This window comes from Micropterus dolomieu, linkage group LG07, assembly GCF_021292245.1.
Source record: "Micropterus dolomieu isolate WLL.071019.BEF.003 ecotype Adirondacks linkage group LG07, ASM2129224v1, whole genome shotgun sequence".
NCBI lineage: Eukaryota > Metazoa > Chordata > Actinopteri > Centrarchiformes > Centrarchidae > Micropterus > Micropterus dolomieu.
Genome location: NC_060156.1, coordinates 29,250,965 through 29,275,979, shown reverse-complemented (window position 1 = coordinate 29,275,979; position 25,015 = coordinate 29,250,965). Strand labels below are relative to the sequence as shown.

Genomic DNA, 25,015 nt, shown 5'->3' with positions numbered 1-25,015 from the left:
ACACACACACACACACACACACACACACACACACACACATATCTTACCATCACTTTTACCAGGAGTGCCATCTTTTGGGCATTTAAGATAGGTGGTGCAGCAGCGAGTGGGAGGAGAGGTATAGAGGAAGACATTAGTAGCAATTGCAGCAGGAGCAGAAGTGAGTGGGTAAGCAAGGGGCCTCATCATCATTAGTAATGGACATTATGGAGCTACGTTGACTCATTCGATAAGAACAAGCGAGGGAGAGAAGTTTCTGCATGGCAAAGAGATTACAGTAAATGTTATATCTGGTGGCAGGAAGTGGCTTAAACATTCCCCATTGGCTTAAAATGTTAGTGAAACCATTAATCGCACTAAGTCTCATCACAGCAATTTGTCAAGTGTCAACGTAGGATTTAAACAGTTCCTGCTGACAGAACAGTCTAATGACAGCCTCAGAAGTCATTAATAATCCCAGTCATGCCCATAAAAGCCAGTGACTACAGGAGAAAATGTTTTAATACCTCATGATGACGGGATCATTTAGCCTCCTGATAGATAGTGGCTCATTCCTGAGTACATATCTTCAAATGCAGTGTTTATTCTGAGGGTTTCTGTTCTTACGTAAGTCAGGGATAGCAAAATTATCGTAAATTAGCTTAATTAATTCACACTTTTTTAGACTAGCCTTTTGTCTTGCCTCCAGTTTGCACTATAACGTCTTTGTCCTTAAACTACCAGCATTGGTTCTCTGAACACTTTATTTGCTAAATGACAGAAAGTTCTTTCTTCACAATAAAGTGAAGAACTGCTTTTAGAGGGTGAGGGGAGACGACTGATGGATTACCTAGTGAGGCGTAGGACCCTGGGGGGAGGGCAGCTGCAGTGCTGAACGGTGAGGAGGCAGGAACGGTGGACAGACGTGACTTGGCACTGGAGGCGGCGTTTACATCGATGTCACTACGGGAGCGCTGGAGGGAACCCGGTGTAGTAGGCCCCCTGGTGCTCACCAGCTTACCTACAGTAGCACAGAAATTAAAAGTCACCTGAGTGAGGGAGTTTATTTTAAGTGCCTACTTAACTCTTTACTTTTCACTTCTACCAGAGTGCAAACCGACATCAGACTGTACAAGAACTGTGACAATAGCACAAGTCAGTTGTGAGTCAGTTAGGGCTCTAATCCCTGGTGGAACCACAAGCATTGTTTAGAATGGCCGTTATCAGCTCCGGCAGCCGTGCCCTGTGGAATCCAGCCGAAGAAACTTAGATGCATTACTTCTCCACATCAACATGTGCACAGCTATGTACAAATGGGCATGTGCATATACATGCACAAATAATGCAAATGACCTAAATATTATATATACAGTATATGTCATGTATTATTACATACAGTATAACTTTTGAATGTCATTAACTCAGATTTCTAATTGTGTCATTATGATTTTAAATAGCTCTGTATCTGCAACTCTTTAGACTGATTTCTTTTGTTGCTGTAACATTGCTGCTGCATTTCCCAATAAAGTCTTCTCTTCTCTCATCTCAACTTATCTTAACTACAAAGCTGTAGAGAGTGCTGTTGGGGACAGTATGGATACAAGGTATTGATTTTAGGGAGCATTGGCAAGGTGAATGAAATGGGAACTTCAATCTGGTTACTCTTAACTGCTTTCTCTCTACTCTCTTCACTACACTACTGCTTAACTTTCTATACTTGTCCCTTCTGGGGAATCCAAGGGATTGAAAGCATATTAGGAAGTGGCTTACTCCTTGTTATGCTCCCTCCAATGACACTCTTCACAGACAATGGCCGGCTGGAAAAAACAAAACAGGAATAACAAGACACTTTTTAGACTTTATGTACATCACATTCTAACCCAAGTATCTGAGAAACTCCTTTAACAACAAATATTGTATCTAAGAATTAGAAATGACATATTTGAAATGCATGGACTCACTGTATTGGAGAGCATGTTAAATACTAATAATAATCAATGGGCCATGTACAGTATGTTACAGCTCAATGTGTGGCGATGCTGGATCTGAGAGTTCTATTCAACATGTTAGTTGCTGGACATCATTAGCATCCAACTGAAAACCACAGCCTCCTGTGAGACAGGAAAAAGATCTTATGAAAAATGAGGTCACCTCTTCATGCCCCATCCTGATGGAGTGAGTATGAGGTCATTAATCAACATGATGGCTATTGATCCAAGAGTGTGCGTGCGTGTGGCTGTGTGTCAGAGCGCTCACCCATCTGCTGCCCATCTGATAATAATTACCAATGTTTTTACAATCATATTGAATAAGCCTTAGTGGTTTCCTCCAATCAATTACAGCAAATAGATGTGCAAAAGCTTCCAAAATATAGGAATATAATATAATGGAAGGTGGAGGATAGGACAGCAAAGAAGAACATATAACAGAGAGTGGGATGGACGGAGATTGGATCTCAGAACCAAGCAACGCAGGAGAGAAAAGATGAACAAAGATGAACAAAGAGAACAGGGAGTGGACCACAATGTAGGAAAGGGTAAGGACAGAAGGCGGGGACACTAGAAGGACACCGCGGTTCTTACTTGAGACTCTCCTGGGAAGACGACGAGGAACGGTCAGACTGTGGTAGAGACACGATGCTGTCAGAGCTCTTCAGGTGAGACTGGAGGGCCTTCTGATAGGTGGACTCCAGCGCCTGGAACAGGTGCTCTGCCTCCCGGCTGTAGTGACCATGGAAACCCCAATAACACCTATAGGTGAGGGCAAGGAAGAACAGAAGATGAGATAAAGACAGACATTTTTTACTTTGCCACGGTAGAAACTGGTGAATACTTGGTTTTCTCATAAAACAGAGACATGACTAAGGTCAATGCACATTTTAAACGTAAGCCTGTCTGGGTGACACTTACTTTCTTGCGATGGAGCGGGCCTCAGAGTCAGCATCGTGTATGCCTTTTTTGATAGTCTCAGTCAGAACAGCTACATGTCTGGGATAGTAAGGGAACATGGTGAGGAGGACACAAGTAGTTAACCTAAGACCCAAGATCACATCAAGATAAAAGCAGGCGGACGACTCCTGTAAGCTTAGACCTCAAATGCTAAAAACTCCTGGAGTCTCTCTTTTTCTGTCTCTTCCAGTTTATTCCTCTGGTGGTCCACAGGCAATGTGGCCACCCACAGGGTTTTTCGCACGCTTTTTAAAGTCTCAGCTGAGGTTGTCATGGTTACAGAGATGGAAAGTCGCCTTGTCGCTGGGGGTCTTGATGATGACGGCTCTCTCAGGACTCATCAATTTAATGGGCCTCATCAGTGGTGCACCCAGCCAACGCTTAGCTAACTCAAATATTAGCAAACTCAAATGCCATCATGTGAGAGGAAGAAGAAGAAGAAGAAGCATTACCTCCACCACACACACACACGCACACACATTACATGCACACTTGCCTAGTGCTTTGGGGGTTTTGAAGGAAACAGCAAGAGCTTCAACTTACCTTTCCAGTGTATTAGTGTGCCACTCTTGTAACATGAGGTCAAGGAACTCATAACAGCGTCTGGAAAGGGGACACAGTTGAACACTGCTCAAGTACGCAACTCCATGACACAGGATATTTAACATAGGAACAAAAACTATATCTGGAAAGGGTTACTAAGAGCTCTACAATCAAAAGAAGAAAGCTTTTGACCTGCAGCAACTGTATGAACAGATGCCCTGTTTTCATTAAGGTCCTCTTACCGTCTGACTGCTGCTGATTTGGAGGTGCAGTTACTGGTGATGATAGGGATGAGACGTGGGTAGTGTGTGTGCTGTAGGACAAAGACAAAAGTACGGTTTCATTATTTCCTAAATTATCTTTCATTCTCACATGGTCTGGTGGAATACATGACAGTCCTGTAAATAAATTGTCTCCAGGAAGACTTTATTGATGAAAGAAATCATTTGCAGGGGGCCTGAGGATCTACCTCAACTCTGCCTTCCAGATGTCTTACCCTGAGGATGAGGCGGATGGCGGCCATCCCAGACGTGGCCATGACTTTGGCACTGTTGGGCACAAGGTTCAGCAGCGTGGGCATGACGCTCTCCGCTCCGTGGTCAAACTTGTTACCCAGCAATGATGACAAATGTCTGACAGAGGGAAGGACAGGGGTGGTCAGATGATCCATTCATAGTGATGCGTTATTGTTATCTGATAATACCAAGAGGACTTTGGCAGGCAGGTCCAACAATTATTTTATTTCACTTTCTACAGTTTATCGAGGGGTTGAGATGCAAAATGTGTTTCCCACACACAGCTGCCGAGGTATATTTGGCAGCGCATTTTAGGATTTTGCAGAGCAACACAGACAGATGCTATCTATTCCGTTACAAGACACGGAGGATATTTTACAAACACGGACCAAGTAAAGCGACAGTGAACACACACAAAACATACTGCTGATGGAGCAAGACAGCAGCACAGACACATACAGGGAGAGAGAGACGCAGAAAGATGCGGGGCACACCGCTATGTTTGCAGCGGAGGTGTAGGTATGTGTGAATGTGGGGAAAAGAGAACTGAAGGGAGAGGGAGCTTATACAAGTAGCCTAGGCGGGTGAGTAGACACTTCAATAAGGTGGAGAAAGAAGTTGGGACGATAAAAAATATTACAATAATCATTGCGATATAATTATTTTAACTAACAATATAACAAATGTTTGATAAATTTTATAAATTTTTTTTATTTTATTCACTTGACTCACACATGAATTAGGACTTATTTTTTAATGAGATGTTTATTTTTTTGAGGAAAAGGACTGTAAAAAGCTTTTACTTCATTTTACTCATGCATATTTCTTGACAAAGATTTTATCATAATTGTTTTAAATGTTCTATGAAGGTTTGATTTGTGAAGTGATCCACTGTTTGGCATCAAGTGTTGACCATAATGAAGAGTTTAAATAATAATTAAGTAGGTTTCTTCAACTTTCAGGAGCAAAAATACTTTATTTAAACTCGAAAGAAATAACGATTTGATACTTATCGTGATATTTATCGATATCCAAAGATATGAAACTTTTTATCGTGATAACATTTTTGGCCATATCATCCAGCCCTAGAAAGAAGTAGAATTAAAATGGTGAAATAAGAACTAGGTTATTAGAAATAGAAATATAACCCGCTAACATCAACACCGATGCTGTATATATAGGTTGTATAGGTTAAAAAACTGAAGAAAAAGTCAGCTGGGAAATGTTTGTACAGGATCGAAAGGCAAACTGTGGTGGTGACATGCCAAGAGATGACAGGATCCACGTAGCTGCTATTCAATCTATTTATCAACTTACTGCTCTTTCAGTGCATCTTTACTCTGTTCTACCTCATCAGGGTTGTATTAGAACTTTGGATGACGGATGTTTTTGGGTGGAAAGCACGCTGCTCGTTTCATACCCGAGCAGGGCTCATGTTCATTAGCTTAAGTATGTGGAAAGAAAATATTTTAGCAGCCGATTTTCCTGGCATAGGCTAATCAATCAGAGATTTCAGTTAATATCACTGCTGCCAATCAAAGCCATTAAAACTATCCTGGCAAGGAAAATGAATGAAAACAAAATGACTCTCCAATTAAAAACACAAGAGATTACCATTTTAGAAGGTTTTCAGTCTTCACTGTATTACGGTTGGGCTGTGCAAATAATAAATCAGTGATGACATGCCACAAACACAATCCAGTCCTTCTGCCGACAAAAGCTATGCTCTGTGCACTCACTAACAACTCATTTCTCACAGCGATCTAAGACATGCAAAATCTGAAAATCGTGTCTAATAATTGCCCAACCCTACTTTGTACTTACCTGTGAATTATTGTTGGTATCAATAATACAATGTGCTGGAACTGGTTCAAACCATAAAGATTAATATTTAGGTAATGCACTTGTTCACTGCTATTTAGGAGTCAGATTTCCTTTTTTCTCTAAAATTCTCATTTTTCTATCTGTAGCATATCAATGCAATTTTGGAACACGCTGAGTTAGTGGGAATCACAGAAGTCATCTATATTGCATCTTCACTGATTAAGGCTCATGTCTGAAACTTTGTGGACATGGTGAAGATCACAGTATCTCTATATAGGAAAGGAATTTCTTAGGTTGTTTAAACTGAGGTTACCACATTAAAGCTACTGTAAAGTGGTTCTTGTGTCACAAACACGTTTAGAAATTTGGGTACTGGGCACGACAGAACATCCTCCTCATCTCACGCTCTTACCCTAGTGTGATGCAGGCCTCACGGACCACCTGTGAGCGCAGGTCTTTAGCGGACAATTTGAGGGGGGCCTCCAGGAGACGCAGCTGCTGAGGGAAACCTTCATACTCAATCGCCCCGGCTATCAAGAGAGAACGGACCTTCTTCAGCTGGAGAGCAACAAGAAAGAAGAGACATGTATCAGTTTTTCATCACTGGATACATTCACTCTCAGCCTGTGTGAGTATGCATTTGGATTCTTACCGCTACCACTCGGTGCTCCCAGTCATGTTTGTCATCAGACAGCACTTCTCTGATCTTGGTCAGCTGGTCCTCTAGCTCTCTGTTAGAGTAGAACTGGACAAAGACAGGAGAGATTATATTATCATTAGAGTCTGTTTTTTCACAGTACTGCATATACTTTAAAGGCTGAGATTTGAGAGAGGCCAGCTAGCAATAGTCCATACAAGTGAGTATTTTCCAAGACTGTAAATCAATTGCTCATGTTAACTTGATAAATGGTACCTCACAGAAGCAATGAAAAGGACACAAAGTTGCAAACATTTGTCATAAATGGGGATAAATATGGGAAATTTGGAGAATTGTGACTCTGGGAGAGGACAATGAAAAACACAAGTATCCCATGAAAATCAGGAGGGTTAGCAATATGCTGTTGATAGAACTCATAGTAGCATGTTGAAGTAAATCATTATGCTATTACTAACTTACTTCGACAAGTCTTGCTGAGTTTCAATACTTAAGGCCCATAGAAAAATGAATAGATAAGGATTAAGAGCCTTCTTCCATAGATTGTTGCTTGAGGACCTGATGACACTTTTTGCCGCAGATACTAACACAACAGTGGGCTGAACGGAGATGGCTCACATTTATCATCGGGACTAAAACCAAAACACTCCTAAACAGGGGCACAGGCATTTATCTAGTTCACCATGGCAGATGGATGCTCACCCTGAGTCACGGTACAGTTCAAGTTTTCTCTACCTCCTAAAAGGAAGTTTTTCCTTGCCTGTGTTGCTTGCGCAAGTAGTACTTGGCGCATGGTGATAATTGTTGGGTCTCTAAGCAAATACTACTTCGACATATATATATATATATATATATATATATATATATATATATATGTATGTATGTGTGTGTATTATACATCTGCTCTAGTCCAATGGATTCAACCAAACCAAATGGATGTAGCCCATTTGGTTCCCTAGCACCTTGTTGACACATGTTGTATTTGTGGTTTCACTCATGCTTGAGGTAGGCTGGTAGCATTAAGGACCTTGCCTAAGGGTCCGCCTGGATAACCCCGTCCTGACCGGGAATCGAACCCCCGATCACCTGTACCAAAATCAGTGGCATTAACTACTGAGCTATCCAGGAGCAGAAAAAGGCTGCAGTGATAGATGTGGCAATCCAAAGCGACAACATCATCTAGAACAAGAAACATGAGAAGCTTGAGAAATACCAAAGGCTGAAAGAAGAGCTAGAAAAGATGTGGAAAGTAAGAGCAACAGTGGTGCCAGTGGTGATCGGAGCACTGGGGACTGTGACCTCCAAACTGGGAGAGTGGCTACAGCAGATTCCAGGTAAAACATCAGAGGTCTCTGTCCAGAAGAGTTCAGTCCTAGGAACAGCTAAGATACTGCGCAGAACCCTCAAACTCAGGCCTCTGGTAGAGGACCCGAGCTTGAGGATGACACGCAGAAAGAGGAGCTTCTGTATTTTGGACGATACTATAAGTCACACTGTTTTTTCAAATACCCTGGTATACCGTAATACCTTGATACTGGCCAAGCCTAATTACTACAGCTGGGCCATGGCAGGGTCCTAAAGCAACAGAACCAAATGTAAAACTTGTGACATGCCATGTAAAAACAAATCGGTTTGTGTGAGCGGGTCTTGCATGAGGCCCAGTATCTGTTCAAATCCATCTTATGTTAGCGAAATACCTTCCCCGGCCACTCTGTCCTCTTGTGCTGCATTTTGTATTATTTAACGCTACCAAACAATACTTAGCTCAGCGTACCTGGACTGAGGGCACGTCTTCAAAGGCTTTGATGAAATCCTCTTCATCAACAGCACCGGCAGCTGCTTCTTTAGCTTTAAGAAAAAATGCACATGGTATTAATTAAGGAAACTGAGATTCAGCAGCACTTTAACCTGTCTAAAGAACGATCTAAGCAGCAGGGTAGGATAAGCTCTTGTGTTTCATTTCATACCTGTCAAGACATTACTAAACATTTTAGACATATAGTCACAGTTGTAGTATTGGCAAATACACTATTACTAATATTGAAAGTACTGCACAGATTATATGTTATAGCTGTGTGCCTCTGTGTGGACTGAACCCCTTCCTCACCTGTGGCCTTAGCTGTGGTGGCCGAGCTGGGTCTCCTTACAGAGCTCACTACAGTCCTCCTGCCACTAGGGGGTGCTTTGGATGATGACGAGGAGGAGGATCGGCCTCCATCCACAGAGTCTTCATCCTCAAAGTTCTTATCTGTAACAACAGACGGGCAGAAAAAAAAAATAATATAGGAACATTTATAATGTAACAGTTGATTTAAACCAGGAAAGTGCCACATGTAAAGGTTTTTCACTATGTGAGAGATCTTTGCCTTAAGGATCAATAAATCATTTTTCCCTTATCATTTAGAGACACGTCGCTCCCCTCAGACGTGTTCTTCCTGGTTAGTAGGAGGGCCCATGGTGAAATGCATCATCACTCTCTTCTCACTAATCTGCCTACAGTAGGCCCTGAGTCATCTCTGCATTGTATGACCTCTGCCTGCCTCAACGGAGAGTGCAACGCTGTCAATCTGTCAGGTTGTGTGTATGTATGCATTCGACCTTTATCTATCCATCCATCTGACTTTAATCTGGTTTGGCAGCGGTGCATGGATACAAGGCCCCCTGTCACCTGCCCAACGTGACCATTCACACGAGGGATTAGCCTGGGGCAGATATGACCGTGCTGGGTGGTTGCAGTCAGCTGAGGCATGGTGACAACGGGAATGTTTGCAGCTTAGGTCATTGTCTTGTTATAAAAGACATGTAGAGAAAATACAATGGATTTTAAAACATTTTCTCAATCCATTTGTCAGAAAGAATGTGTTCCTGTAGATAGGCTTCCAATAACCTGTTGTTTAGGACTGCCAACCCCTTACAGCTTCACATAAACATTGCTTTTATCGGTGGAGCAGAGTCAAAATAATTGAAATTAAGTGGGGAAAAAAATACACAGAACAATGGTCGATCTCATCCACAAAAAAGAGCTCCCGAAATGTCCCTGCTACAAACAGTATCATGACCATGACACTGCACGTATCACAGACAGAAAAGCACGATAACAAAGTGGAAGGCAACAGGTTGAGAGAGGAAAATAATGAAAAAGACGCACAGCCAGAGGAAGCGGATCAATGACAGAACAATGACAGAACAATGACAAAGACAAAACACCAAGAATTATGGGATCAAAACCACGAGGGAAGAAAAGGGAGAGGGGGGAAAGGAGAGATAAAAGGCATGGTTCTTACGAGCGCAGATTTTCTTGCACATCAGTTTCTTCAGCATGTCTCTGCTGCACCGACTAACGCGCACTCTCTTTTTTGCCGGGCATCTCTGTAGACAGGGCGTGTGTGCGTGTGTGCGTATCCGTGTGCGCTCTGCATGTGCCTCTGCTGCACGCTGGGCTATGACAAAGTGCCAGACTAACCACCCCTTAAGCCTTCCTCTCTGAGTTCAGTTATCAATGTGTGTGTGTGTGTGTGTGTGTGTGTGTGTGTGTGTGTCTCTCACAGTATCATCACTGATGATGCTGACGGACTGTAGAGACTCTCATGGGGAAAAGAGGGAGGGGTCTATTGTTGTGAGATCACCTGTTTTGTGCTTACCGAGTACATACACTCGTCCAACACAACAGCAACCCCAGAATACCATTACTGTGTTTTAAACAAATATTTGTTTGTGGTTTTCAATTGAATATTGTACAATTATATCTGAAGTTATTTAGCATTATTTCTATTTTTAAAGCCATGTGACCAGTCGCTAAAGGCATGACCCGTGTCTGAATGACCAACTGACCCTCCCTTCCATTTATACGGCCCAGCAGTTGTGCTAGTAGGGCTAAAAGAAGAAAACAAGGACTTCAAGCCCTTGTACTCCCACACGCGTTTCCTTAGGTGGAGCTGGGAATAAAGTGATGTCACCTCATGCACTAATAACAATGTGTGTTTTCTAAAACTCAATATGCACAGTGGTCTAATCAGGCAACTTAAGGGACAACAGCCAGGGACAACAGCCATAGTTTACCCATGCAGGTCATGGGTAAACTATGGCTGTCAACGCAAAGAGTAGACTTTTTTTATATGTTGATGTTCTGCTTACTTTTTTGCAAAAAAAAAGCTAAACAGAACATCATAAAAACAAATTAAAGCCAAGACTGCAAACTAGCTGTGTACAAGACACGTTGGTACAACAAATACACAGCTTGACATGCAATTTTCACAAATGAGACTGCCAAGCTTGAAGCACCATTTAACCTCAAACTGCCTAACTGAGTGGTTGCTTGCAGGACAAGCGCAGGTCGATGGATGCAAAAGCCAGCTGGCCTCACAAGCCTACGGTATGTCCTGTCAAGAACCAGCTGATAAGACCACTTATATTTAAAAATATATATATATATATAATAACCTAAAGAACATGAGGAATTATGTTTAACTCGCAGCCACAGTGTTATTGAAAGAGTCCAGACATAAAGGCTGGCTTTGCTGACTGCCCTTCATTTTGTTAATGGCAATGACATAAAAGAAATTATCCAGACCCAAAAACTGCAAAGAAGAGTATATATATATATATATATATATATCTCTGCATAAAGGCTAATAGCTTGAGTACCTTAACAGAAAGCACAGCGCCCTGCCATACTTAGAAAGGTATTGATTACAGCTGTTAGAGGAGTCACCAATGCTGACACAACTGTTGAGAAGATTTATCAGTGTGTCAGGGGAGCAATTACAGCTGAATGCTATATGCAAAGGGCATTTAAACGCAGCGCAGTGTGAGCTAACTGGTGACAGCAGAACTGGTCCCACAAGCCTCCTGACATCACCTCTGCCTTCCTGAAGATCACTGATAACTGGTCAACATGTGAAGTCAGCAGCTTATCGTGTCATGTCTTCTTTGGCACGTACATGAAAATATAACAGCCTTGACTTGTAACAGTCAGACTCCACCACTGACCACACCCCTTTCCATGCACACAGGTGTCTAATAAACCAGACACACAGGAAGTACTCAACAAATGAGAAGCCGGAAAAGATAAGGATGGCACAGAAAGGAAAGACAGTATTACAGCTATCGACATCCATTTGAGGGAACATGACCCCATGAACAGCATTAATATTCTATGGTACTACTGACAGTCGCTTTACTTAACTTATTCTGTAAAAGTTGACCGAGTTCTTTTTTGGCAATGTTTCACACATACTTACAGACTTGAGAGAAGCACCGTCTACCGTTAGCCTTTGGGCAGCTGAGAATATTTGATTGATTTATTCTCTTGATATACATCAGATATGAATATCTGTTTTGGGCTGAACTACCAAGCTAAATACCTGACAAATAAATGTACTTCATGACATTGATTCAAAAATATTATAAAACTGCAATAATGCCTTATAACAGTCTTGCTCATTGATTTACAACACTGCAAAACCCTTTTATTTAACAAACAAAGACAAAGTTGTCGGATGTGAAATGCATTTTAACACAAGATGCAAGTATAAAATACAGTCTAAACTATCTGATCAGGTCAAAGAGGTGATACCTTTAGTACAGTTTTTGAGTGGTATGGGCTAATTTGGGTTTGTACTGATAAAAGCACTGGTGTGCGACACCTTGCCCTATGCATTTCAGTTCGAGTTACCTACCGATGAAATATAAACACATCCCGGGAAAAATGTTACCTTGCATTCTAGACATTTTTCAAGGATTCACTCCAACATCAATGCTTTGCCTCCCCCATGTTAAGGCTTGCTTCTAGACTCTCCACTATGCTCAGATGTTATAGTAGTCAGAGGGAGAAATCCAAAATGGCAGAAATATTATCTTCTCTACCACATCCAGTGCTAAATTAAGGATGCAAAGGGTTGCACATTGCATTCCATGCATTGCACTTTGCAAACTGACAATATACAGTTGTGTGAAAGTGTCTGAGGAGATTATTTCTTCAAGTGCACATGTAAGGCAGCAGTTAAAGCACTGCCTGCAGAAAACTGACCTCCTGGATTCTACCTCTATTATGTTGTCAAAGAATGTATCAAGCAAGACGATGGAAGAAACCACCACCACTAGTAAAACACATTTCTGGTCAGGCGCCTTTCAGGACCAAGCATGTGCTACCTTATATGTGCACTAGGTGTCAGGATATACTGTGAACTGCAACACACTATTACATTCAATACTCAAAGTTGCTGAAGCTGCATATGCCAGTAATCTGTCTCTGAACCGCAGATTTATATAATAGGGAGGATTTTCTCTCTCCTCGCTGTGCTCTTTAGAAAAATAATAAAAGCCCAAAGGCATGAGGGATTAAGAGAAAGTTCTGGAAAGTAAAGTTCTTAGAATGGAGGGCTGCGAGGTTGAAAGAGACAAAGGGGTTCTCTATCATACCCTCTCCCTTTTCTGGCTTCACCTCTTCCTCTTTGAACCTCCTCTATACCCAAAGTTTTCCTATCCCCTTATCTCTCTCTCTCTCTCTGTCATTCTACATCATCATTTTTTCTTTAGCCCTGTCTTAGGCCCAATCCTTCCATCCTCTCCTGGTTCCCCCTGTAGGGCATTCCACCAGGCTCCAGGCTTAGCCCGTCACACAGGCCGTGGTTACCCACAGCCTCTGAGGTTACATAAGAGACACAAGACTGGTGATCAGTGTTATGTCATAATAAAGATGTCTTGTTTTGCTGACAAACCAGAGAGGCTGCTGGCAGGGCAGAAAATAACAGTCTGGCTACAAATTATAGATTTATAAAATCAAATATTTATCAAGTACTTTTCCTTGTAATGTCTCAACTACACCATGAGTTCTGCTCCCTCATAAACCTTGCCTCTACCCGTTTAATCCAGACAGGATTTCAGTCTGTCAGATATCTACACCTGGCAGGCGAGGAGCTTGCTCCATTACCAAAGGGAGCTCTGACTGTATAGTGTGGCTGCTGAAGAGGGTTTGTGTATTGTTAGTATGTTATTTGCTCTTCACCTCGACGCAGTAAGGAAAAACATATTACTGAGATCAGTCTAAGGATGACTTATAAAACCTTTATTCTCTGGTCTTTGGTTTTATAAGAGAGGTAATAATGTTGTAATGTGACACTTTTCTGATCTCAGTCAGCTAAAGAACACTTTTTGCTTGCCCTCATTCCTCATGAGTCTAACCAGGTAACACCTAAAACTCCCCTAAAGGAAATATATCAGAAGGTAGGCTTTGATTCTTTCACCTGTGTCAGAAAATGCTGATTGATCCACTGAAGTTGAAGTTTGACCTGTTCTGACAAACACTGTTCTGAAGCCTCAAAAGCCCCAGTCATTAAAATGCAAACTGGGCTGTCTGCATGACTAAAATAGAGATAGGCAAGAACAGATTTCACGAGGAAATGCTGAATGTCTCTGCAGAGCACCCATACAAGTGAGAGGTGAAAGTTCTCAGTACTTTTGCTGATTGGTCAATGAATTTGCTGGAATGTGGAGGAAAGATCATAGCAGAGGGAGCAAAAACAATCAACACTGTGTCAAAGGTGTCCACCGACAGCCTTGTGGGTCTGCCGATCTAAAACTAAACTGGATGTTGACTATCACAACAGACTAATGCGTAGCACTGCCAGTTCTTAATATGGTGTCCTATATTCAGCAGCAACACTGATGAAACCACAGTTACAACTAATAATTCTTTTCATTTGTCTTTTAGGGCGCTTTCACACCTGTAGTTCGGTTCATTTGGTCAGGATCAAGTGAAAAAAATTATACACTGTTGCATTTCAGTTCTGGTTCACACTGATGTTTTACAAAGGAACCAGAGGAGTAACCATGGCGTTACACAGACGTACAGGTAACTTGTTGATTGGACAGCTTTGGCGACTGTCACCCTGCATCAACAGGACCCACGTGGGGAAATCAAACTCCGGTGACTGACAGAAGTTTGTGCAGCACTTTAACGCTTCTGATCTGTATTGCAAAGAGCTCATGAAGTAATCTTTTATTATAAGCATGATTAGTAATGCTAGACAGCAGATCGACCACATAGCCTATTATGAATAATAACGTAAAAACAGGACATGTACAGTAATAATTCGGGGCTTATTCGCCTGTAGTATACTGTGGAATCGCTGTCACCCATTTTTTTTTGGACTTAATAAACTGACCGGGTAAACGGAATACTACTTGCCCTCTTTTTTAAACAGATTTTAACCTTTTAATCAGGGAAATACCCCCGTGTCAAGTAGGCTATACCTTATAAAATGATTTTCATAAACATAGCGGCTTATACAGATCAATTATAAGATCGCTGAACACATGTCGCTGTCAGCAGATGAATTTATTGGTGGTTTAGCTTTGGAAATAATGCTCATATCACATCTCTGCTAACATAAAATCCTGTGTTGGTTCGTTTGCTTTCATACCACAAGCGAACCACACCGGAGTTCGTTTGAAAGCGTACCGCACTCGTTTGGTCCGCTTTTGGTGCGCAAACAAACCGCACCAAGGGGGAAAACGAACTCTAGTGCAATTCAACCGAACTAAACGAGGCAGGTGTGAAAGCACCCTTAGTCTACAGAAAGTCACAACATCCTCAAAATGTCTTCAAATAGCTTGTTTTCCCCGTGACATTCAGTTGTTAACGACAAAAAAAATTCTGAGAAGCTCGAACCAGAGAATGTTTGGCATTTGTACTTGATAAATGACTCATCAAAATTGCTTCAATCAACTAATTGTTCAGCACTAGATAAACGCATGTATATCTAGCTGTTCCGTTGAGTTTTGTAAGAGACAACAGTGTGAAAATACCAACATTATCTTCCCACAGTCTTATCATGCAACATCAGCCTGCGTATGAAACATGAAAGAATGATCTTCAAAATACAATGTTTCAGATATACAAGGGAAAAATGACCATTCAGTGTGGGAGTGCTGTTTTCACAGCACACAGACAGAACAGAAGCAAATCACTGTGGCCTTTCTTGTTCTGAGGACAAAGAGCCGGCTGTCACACCCAGACTTTACAATCAACTGACGAAATGAGGCAGAGAAGTCTTATTGACTTTCACAGTGGCCATGTCAGGCCACCAGGCTCTTATTCAGAACAACAAACCGCTGACTAAGCCGATTCCTACACCATATGTGAATTAAATGAAACCAGGTTGGATTTAGCCTGCTGCTTTTTACCAGAACAATATATATATAAAACAAATTACTACTCTATCAGAATGCTGGCCCTTTTTGGTTCAGACTTTGATAAAATCTGGGTTTGGACAGCCATGAGCCAGGCTTGTGTATCTGCTGTCACCGCCAACATTCAAGATTCTCAGCTCCTCTTAAAAGCTTAAATATTACTGAGATCTTTATTTGGGGTGTGTTAGTGTTGTGTTATTGCTGAGGGAACAGAGCTGTACCTGCCTCAATAAGATGGAATATGTTCCCTGCAAAACAAGGCAGCATTGTACTCACATAATTCTCATGGTGTTTATTTTCCACCATACCACCACAAATGGGGAGGACTGGCATTGTGAGTGCCATTAAATGAAAATCTGTCATTTTATCACAGACACCTGCTGACAAACAACATGGCCTGAAGGCAGTGTTACGGGCTGTTCTGATTAGGCTAAAAAGCCATATTTGTGCCAAACTAGTCCTTTGTAAGCAACAGTGGTCATTTCTATTCCATAAAGAGTCTGTTATCCACCAGCCAGCTGCACTGTGAGTCTAATGGTACACATCAGAATCCTCTTTATGCATCATCATTGGGCTTTACTGACACTTGATGGATGTGGGAGCACTGCAGGGGCATTAGTATTTGAAAGATGCGCATTGATTTCACTTGACAAAGCTAAAAAGAAAGACAGCGGACAGAAAAACTGTGTACAAATACCTGCACACCCTAACTCTCAGTCACTGAGGCAGCTTTTTCGAGGCGACCTGTACAGATAGTCAGAGCAGTTGGCATAGATGACCCCAGCCTGTGTTTTGGCAGGGGGTCATTGCTACAGCGTTCTCTTATGGTGGCCCTCAAAGACCCCCTTTAATCCTCACTTGCCCATTTCACTTGGCAGAGAGTGTAACGAAGACAATCACATCATTCAGTAGGTTGGCCACAGTTTATACTCTGTCTCTCTCCATCTCGCTCTCTCTCTCAACTGTGCATTGACTATTAAAAGCAAAGCATCTCTGAGAAAGAGTTTCATAGACATCTTACACTTTACTAGTGGTGCTACTGAGGTGGTTAACAATGAAAACCATGCTGATGGTATTAAAGGATAAGACTGGATACAGTATATTTTGGTTATCTCTCACCTCGACTATTGCAATGCCCTCCTAGCAGGTCTCTCAGCTTGTGCGGTGAATCAGAACGCAGCAGCGCGTCTGGTTGTTGATCAGCCCAAAAGGACTCCTGTCACTCCATTACTCAGTGACCTCCACTGGCTCCCTGTGGCCTGTGACTACTGGGTCTGCACCATCTACCTAAACTCCACAATACAAACTTACGTTCCTTCTCGGCCGCTACGCTCCTCCAACGAACGCCGCCTGGCTCTGCCATCCCTTCACACAAAGCAATCCCAGTCCCTGTTCTCATCTGTCACACCACGATGGTGGAACGAGCTACCACACGCCATCAGAGCAGGGGTGTCCCTCTCTAACTTCAAGAAGCTCTTGAAAACTCATCTCTTCCGAGAACACTTCCTCTTAGAACATCTCTAACTCCTAACCTCTAACATGCACTTCCTGTGCTCTTCTTCTTCTATCCCCTACAATTATCTTGTATTGATTGCACTTTTTGTTAACTCTTACTTCCTTCCCTAAGTATTAACCCCATTGATGTGATATGTACTGTGAGCTCTTACTAGTATGTATTGTCATGCTGATGCTTGTATGTTATTCCTCAAATGTAAGTCGCTTTGGATAAAAGCGTCTGCCAAATGAGTAAATGTAAATGTATATTTTTGTTATTGTCACCCAATGCCATGAGAAGACCCGAACCAACAATATCGTGTGTGTATCCAAAGCCTGATATCTTCCTCTGTGGCACAGAGCTCCATTGTTGTCCAAAAAACTATTAAAAGGCACATCAATGAGCCACACTGTTGCACTGGCTGACATGTTTCTTCATTACCATGTACAGTCCCACATGCAAGGCCCTGCTGCTGGAAATACTCAGTAGAGAACGAACATGTGTTAGTCCGCAGCTGCAAATAGTCCCTAACTAATGCACTATTTCCTCTTGCTTGAGTAAAGTTGGCTAGAAACTTCAGTGTCAAGTTGCTTTAGCAAATTATGTCTTCAGTAGAACCCAATGAATTTGGAGCTGGGTGCCAGAGAGAGTAGGGAAGTTGGAAAGTATTGAAAGACAGAAAAACGGATAAATGGTTTGGTGTTTTCACAACATTTCCTGAATAAGAAAACATTTGAATAGCTCAAGCCTTTAGTATCAATTTATATAAAGTATCTAGGATTTAAGAATAGTTTTAGCATCAATTTCATGATATGCAACTCTGAGCAGTAATTTACTGCTTCACTCTTAACAATAAAATCTGAATGCTTCACAAACAATACAATACACACAGTTTAAAAATACCAAATATGGTCTTTCTTCAGTGGTTTAAACCTCCTCCACACTATGCAGCAGATAGCCCGGCACAAGCACACACAATCCATACACGCAGGAGAAAACATGGTAAGCTCTTTGCAAAGCAGTGCATTTATTCGGTGTGTGTGTGTGTGTGTGTGTGTGTGTGTGTGTGTGTGTGTGTGTGTGTGTGTGTGTGTGTGTGTGTGTGTGTGTGTGTGTGTGTGTGTGTGTTTGCGGTGATCAAAGGGTCTCCTTAAAATAAGCATTCCTTTTTCAGCATTCCTTCCCTCCCACCCACTGGTGTTAACCATTTCCTACATGGTGCAACACATAACATAACTACACACACACACTCTTGCATGCACACTCTGTACTCAAACACCCACGCAGACACAGCGGCACTTGTGTCATCGCCAATCCATGAGACCAGCAAGCCAAGCTGACACGTGAATCAGTCTGATGATCTGTTCACCTCCACAGCTCTAAGAAGTCCAAGAGAAAAGAACCTGCAGTAAATAAAGTGGTTGGAGGGGTGTGCCACTTGGTGCCAGAAAGTTAAAATTACAGTTAAGTCAATTCAACTGGTTCTTCACATAATTATTAGCAAAAGCGCCACCAGTGACTGGGACTGAAGGGGACCAGTGCAGATCTGCTCTGCCTTCAGTTTGCTGCTCATCACAGTGAACACTGGGGAAAAGACAGACTTGCAGCATCCACAATGTTAATGTAACAGCAAAGCACGAGGTCCGAGGATGCTGAGGGCACCTCATGCACACATGCGCGCACACGCACACACAAAGACCGTAGGAATTAAGCCAGTTACAAAGGCATTCAGCGATTGGGTTAAGGAAACTGAGGACCTTCTGCCTGACGACAGTCCACCCATATTCAGTTTTCCCTGTTTTAGGGCAGTCTTCTCTGTGGGCATAAATACTGCTTCTATTTGCGGCTTCGGTTTGCATTATGCATCAATCTGCTATAAATGGGCCAATACAGAACCTGGCAGACCAGGACAGAAAATCTAACACTGACAATCCCACTACAATAAAACAGAAGCCAGTTCCAGTAATGTGATACCTGTTATTTAAGAGAAACAGCTCAATTAGGCAGACTTTCCAGAGTGGGCATCTCTATTGTTGGTGGTCAACACATGTGATATTGTTTGTCTTTGCACACTACAGAACCTGCAGAGCTACCAATGTTCATTGATGGGGAATTCAATCTAAAATGTGTCACAGTGTCATTATCATGTGCCATTTTTTTTTAAAGTAAAAACGGCAAAACTTCACTGATTTCAGCTGGTAAAATGTGAACATTCTCTTGCCTTTTCCCTTCTGTGACAATGAAGTGGTTATCTTTGGATTTTGCACTGTTGGCCAGACAAAACACGGTATCTGAAAACGTCACCATGACCTCTGGGAACTTGTGATTATTTGCTGATATTTTACAGACCAAACGGATCCAGAACAGAAAATACTTGTTAGTCGCAGCAGCCCTAGTGGAACCACAAACCAGTACTGTGGCCTACATTCTGGTCAGTACATTTCAGCTTACTACTCAGATGCATTAAGGACGCAAACCAGAATGCATGTTCTTCCACATTCCTATTTATTAATTTAACTGTTCAATTCCTTTCGATACTACTGATGCCAGAATGAATAAGTCATCTAATAAATGCTCTGATCAGTGTTCTGCATCAGCCAATCAACCTAATGAAGTACTTGATATCCAGATTTAGAGACTGCAATCTGTGCACTTTTAATTTGAGCGTTTTAGCTGTACTGTATTATTCTAAGAAGCTTACAAGGAGAGCAATTCATTGCAAGAATAATCTTAGAATGCTGCTAATTACAACAGATTCAGCTCTACAGACAGCAAAGTTGAGGCTCAGTGATTGCTGATAACAGATGCTGCAAAACTCAGCAAGATGAGTCCAGACACATTTTCTGTAAACATCAGAGACACTGGAAGTAATGCGGAAAGAACAGTCTGACGCTTGTAGTGAAGTGAATACCTTGTTACACTATATAAGGCAGTAGAAGGCAAAAGTAGTCCAGTATAACTGAACAACAAGTAATCTGAAATGAACCAGATTACATTTAGGGAGGAGGGCTTTAAGCAAGCTGTCGCTCAAGGCGCTGACAGGAAACTGCAGGCAAGACTGTGTCCATGAAATGTAACATTACAGTCCTGTGCTGTGACGACTGCAGCAAAAACCACCACCATTCACTGAATTCACTTACAGAGACACAGGCCCCTGTGACCGGAAACATCAATGAGAGAATACTGTTTGTAGCAGAAAGAAAGAAAGAAAACAAAAAAATAAATTACATAAGAGTTGAAACTGTTATTTTCTCCTTATCCAACAGCCCTCTATCGCCGCTCCACATGCGCACACAAACAGTCACTAGGGAGATAATCTACGTGCCATTCAAATCTGTATTATACGTGTGTGTGATGTGACCTTAGCAAAGAGAAAACTCAAGTCTTACCTTCTCCAGCTGTCATGGTGCAAAGCCTCAGCAAACCTCAGCACTGAAGACGAATGCTGATACACAGCTGATTACTCAGCGCTCTCTCTCTCTCTGCCGTTTATCTCTCGCCCACTGTTTACCTCTCAGTGGTGCTACAGAAATGGCTGCTTTGTTTTGCTCTCCGTCCCTCTACCATCTCTACCCCTACCTCTCACCCCCCCCCCCCCCCCCCCCCCCCCCCCCCCCCCCCCCCCCCCCCCCCCCCCTTCCCCCTTGCCTGTGTGACGGCACTACAGCAAAGCCTCCCCCTAAGCCTCCATCTCTCCCAGAAGGAGGTCTGTACACATATCACAAGTATGAAGACATGGCGAGAGAGAATTAGGGAAATTTGTGTCTTGTCAAAATCCAAATGAACAACTTCAATGCAGTTTTTTCTTATACTATCTAAATGCAGGTGGGCATATACTGTATATCCAGATACGTTTAGCCATATAGTTACCTCTACTCTAACTGTAGATAATACTCCTTTGTGACTACTCCTCTCACTTCTGTACAGTGAGTTTATTTTGGAGTTCTTGGCACTGTCATTCCAAGCTAAAAGCCTGTCCATGTTAACACCAGACATTCTTCTCAGCTCTGCGGCAAATGGATTTAAATTAAAATGAGTTGTCATCAACAATCACAAAGTCAATTTCAGTGCAGCCTGTGAGCCAAGCAGCTGATCATGATGGATATGATGCTGGGCTATCTCATAACTGCTAAAATGAGTCATGTTTGCATGTTCCTTTTAGCTTTCCAGATGAACTCTGCTGAAAAGTTGACTGGGAGGGAGTCAATCAATATCTCCTACAAAGTTAAACATTATTTCAAAATTCAATGCTTACAATTAAAGCAGATTATTAAGCAAATGAACCCACTGGCAGTTTCTTGGACAAGACAAAGATGTTGGTTCATTAAATAATCTGTGTTTTGTAATTTGGGTTCTAATCAGCTTCACTCTGATGAAGTGATAAATTAAGTATTGCCTTAAAAGGGTACTACAATTAGCCCTGCGATGGACTGGCGACCTGTCCAGGGTGTACCCCGCCTTTTTCGCCCGATGGCAGCCCCCCTGCGACCCTGTATGCAGGATAAGCGGTTGACAATGGATGTATGGATGGATGGGTACTACAATTATTTACTTGTGAACTTCCATAAAGTTGGGGGTCTTTCCAGAGACAAAAATAAATAAATAAAAATACCTCAAATTAAATCCAGCAGAGGCTGAGATATCCTGACTTTAGTTACTAGTACAGGTTAAGCTCCAAAAATGCTGGATACTACTAGGGCTGCAGCTAATGATGATTTTAATATTAGAAACTTCTATAGATTATTTCAACACCCCCCCCAACCCGTAACGGGATCAGCTGTGCACATTTATAGGTAATAGATATGTTTTGGTCCTTTCTGAAATTCATAGTATGTCATACAGCAAACATCAGACCAACATGAACAGACCAACAACCAGACAGCTGCTTTACCAACACAAACATCACCCGAGTGCTATACAAGTTATACAAGTTATACTAAAGGCTCGTGCAGAATACACGACTTGCTGTCTTGTGATGGGAGTCTTGAAGTCATTGTGGCGTTCACACTACGTGACTGATCGGTGACAGGGGGTCAACACACTACACAAGGTGACAGCGGCTCTGTCAGCCGACGCAGGTCTCCAAACCACGTTTTGTCAAGAAAACACAAGTGAAATGTAAAAACGGGAAATGAGCGATCCTTTACACGAAACAGCTGTTTTTTATTATAAAGATAGGGTGAAAGGATGGATTAGCAAACGAAGGAAGCAGGGATTGTCTGAGCTACAGAGAGAGCAGGTGAGTCAAAAGGTGCAGCACCCTGACACCCAGTTAACTCTCGACTGTGAGGTTATAACTCACGGCCCAAAAAGGAGAATATGTACGCACGTGTGTACATTTTCAGCTGAGGTCTGTGGCTTACTTTGGCTAGCCTTCAAATCAACAATCAATCAGGATTTCAGTTGCTGTTACTTTTACCTTGTCTGTGGTCTGCTGGCAGAAAACCGGCTGCTTTTTGTTCAGGTGCTGTCTCACTATTTTCTCTTTCTTCCTCACGTCGTGTTCACACAGGTAAGCGCGATGTGCAACAGTAATAAATGTCCGTGCGAAACAGTGTGCAATACAGTTATATGGATTAAACAAAGCCTCATGCATTTTAGTAATCGATTTAATCGATGAATCGTTTCAGCCCTAGATGCTAGAATTCCAACAATGCAGTTCAATAGGATCTTTCATTAGACTTTCCATGCGAGGTAAATTGCCCCTACAGACACTGTCCCCTCGCGTCTTTTGAAAGAGGTTTTAGATGTTCTTGGTCCTAGCCTTTTGTCTGTAATAAATAGCTCTCTTATAAATAGAAATGTTCCATCCACTTTTAATGGACATGCTGTGGTTCAGCCTCTTATTAAAAAACCCAATCTTGACTCTATGGATTTTAATAATTTTAGGCCATTTCTAAATGATCTTTTATGTCCAAAATATTGGAGAAGGTCGTTCTTTCTCAACTCTCCTCGTTTTTAGCTAAAAACAATGTGCTCGATAACTTTCAGTCAGGTTTCAGGGTACATCACAGCACAGAAACTGAACTGCTTAAGGTACTAAATGATTTGTTGCTGTTTGGTGATACTGGAAATTGTGCTTTTGACACAGTTAATCATGATTTCCTCCTGGATCGCCTCCAGCAAGGGGTTGGTATCCAGGGTGGCGTGCTACAGTGGTTTCAATCTTTCTTGAAAGATAGAACCTTTTCTGTTAACATTGGTAACATTTACTCTTCTTCAGCAGCAATTAAATGCGGCGTACCTCAAGGTTCAATCCTGGGGCCAATCTTATTTTCTTTGTATATGCTCTCCTTGGGCTCCATTCTCTGTAAACATAATATATTATACCACTGCTATGCTGATGATACTCAGCTGTACTTACCTCTGGAGCCAGGTGACTCAAAATCCTTACAGTCCATTTTCAACTGTCTAAATGATATTAAGCGTTGGATGGCAATACATTTTCTCCAACCAAATGAAAACAAGACAGAAGTAATATTATTTGGTTCCCCAAACTCAACTGAGGAATTATCAAAAAAACTGGCCCCCCTGTCCATTAATGTACAACCCTTTGCTAGGAATTAAGGGGTTATCTTTGATTCTGCATTCAAATTTGACAAACATATAAACTCTGTTGTTAAAGGTAGCTTTTTTCATTTAAGGACCACAGCTATGTCTTACAGTAGAAGCTATGTCTTCTACTGTATAACATGTCCAGCACTTTGGTCAGCACTGGTTGTTTTTAAATGTGCTTAATAAATAAACTTGACATCTTCAAAACTCCACAACTCCAGTTTGTGATTCAAGCTTTTGGTGGTATTATGATTTTTGGCTTTTCCCCTCTCCTTTATTAAGTCTACCCCAAAGGGAGTTCCCATCTCCCACAGAAAACTGCTCTGAACTGCCTGAAAACAGCTCATTTGTAGTCCAGCCTTTACTTCCGCTATCTTGTGATGTCACAAGAAAATACGTGTCATAATGCTCGCCGAGCGACTAGTCTGACACGCCCTCAAAAACACCGGTGGAAAAACAGTGAGCTGTGAGTCCAAATTGCCAACCTGGTCAGCAACATGTAGCCTACAGCTGAATCGAAGCCGTTTGCCGTCTTTTCGCTGACCCGCCCTTCTCTGCTTCTGATTGGCTAGTAGTCCTTAACTAGGAACTGCGCATGTGCAACTCCCAACAAAGATCATTTAGAGACTAGATGTATCACTCCATAGCTAAAACGAAGCCTTCAACACAGGGTGAAAAGAGGAGCTGCAGCAATGTGCAGTATGACAAAAACTATGGTGTTTTTTGAAAATGAAACCATGTAAACCTGTTCTGGTACAACCTCTAAATAGGATTTTGAACCTGAAAATGAGCATAATACCACCTCTTTAAAACTTTGCGGTGACCAAGCCCAAGAGAAGATCACACAGATGACATCACTATGACATTATCAAGGTTATCTGCTTTTTTAAGGAAGCTCTTGCAGAAACACAGTGGAACTTACACACCAACTGTTTCTACAGACTGAGTAGTACCATTCATGGCACGAAACAGATCTTCATGTGATAAATATGCGGAGTGTCCTTTTAATGCCGATATAAATAGGATTTGTACTTTAGTTTATAATCAGGTTAAAATATATTGCTAAAATAACTACAGATACAAACAGCAGGAATCAGGTTTTCCAAGACAGGTTATTTGAGTGAGAGAATGAGCCTGCAGAAAAGGCATTTTAAATTTGTTTAGTTCAGTGCAAACAGTGGGGAGTCCCCACAGAAAGACAGAAAACTATTCAGCTTACACTAGAGGGTCAGCAAGCGCTCCTGAATGGCATTATTAATTAGGTTGTCGCGGAGGCTGAACTCCACGTGTGAAATGTTGTGAAGGGGCG

The 25,015-nt window shown here is 41.9% G+C and overlaps 1 protein-coding gene across 36 annotated transcripts in view; it reads right to left on the bottom strand.

Moving 5' to 3' along the window:
- Positions 1-25,015, bottom strand: part of clasp1a (cytoplasmic linker associated protein 1a) — an 86,243-nt gene that overhangs the window by 28,503 nt on the left and 32,725 nt on the right. For 25 of the 36 annotated variants that reach the window (XM_046054685.1, XM_046054694.1, XM_046054687.1 and 22 more), the window contains exons 8-19: positions 8,572-8,712; positions 8,239-8,312; positions 6,462-6,554; positions 6,222-6,367; positions 3,967-4,102; positions 3,713-3,783; positions 3,471-3,530; positions 2,889-2,966; positions 2,562-2,729; positions 1,750-1,796; positions 830-1,000; positions 48-71 (exon numbers count right to left, since the gene is read on the bottom strand). In XM_046054685.1, the coding sequence (XP_045910641.1) occupies positions 48-71; positions 830-1,000; positions 1,750-1,796; positions 2,562-2,729; positions 2,889-2,966; positions 3,471-3,530; positions 3,713-3,783; positions 3,967-4,102; positions 6,222-6,367; positions 6,462-6,554; positions 8,239-8,312; positions 8,572-8,712 (1,209 nt within the window). Of the gene's footprint in view, positions 1-47; positions 72-829; positions 1,001-1,749; positions 1,797-2,561; positions 2,730-2,888; positions 2,967-3,470; positions 3,531-3,712; positions 3,784-3,966; positions 4,103-6,221; positions 6,368-6,461; positions 6,555-8,238; positions 8,313-8,571; positions 8,713-20,540; positions 20,654-25,015 lie in introns of those variants that run through there. The other 11 variants (XM_046054689.1, XM_046054722.1, XM_046054697.1 and 8 more) reach the window with 2 other exon arrangements.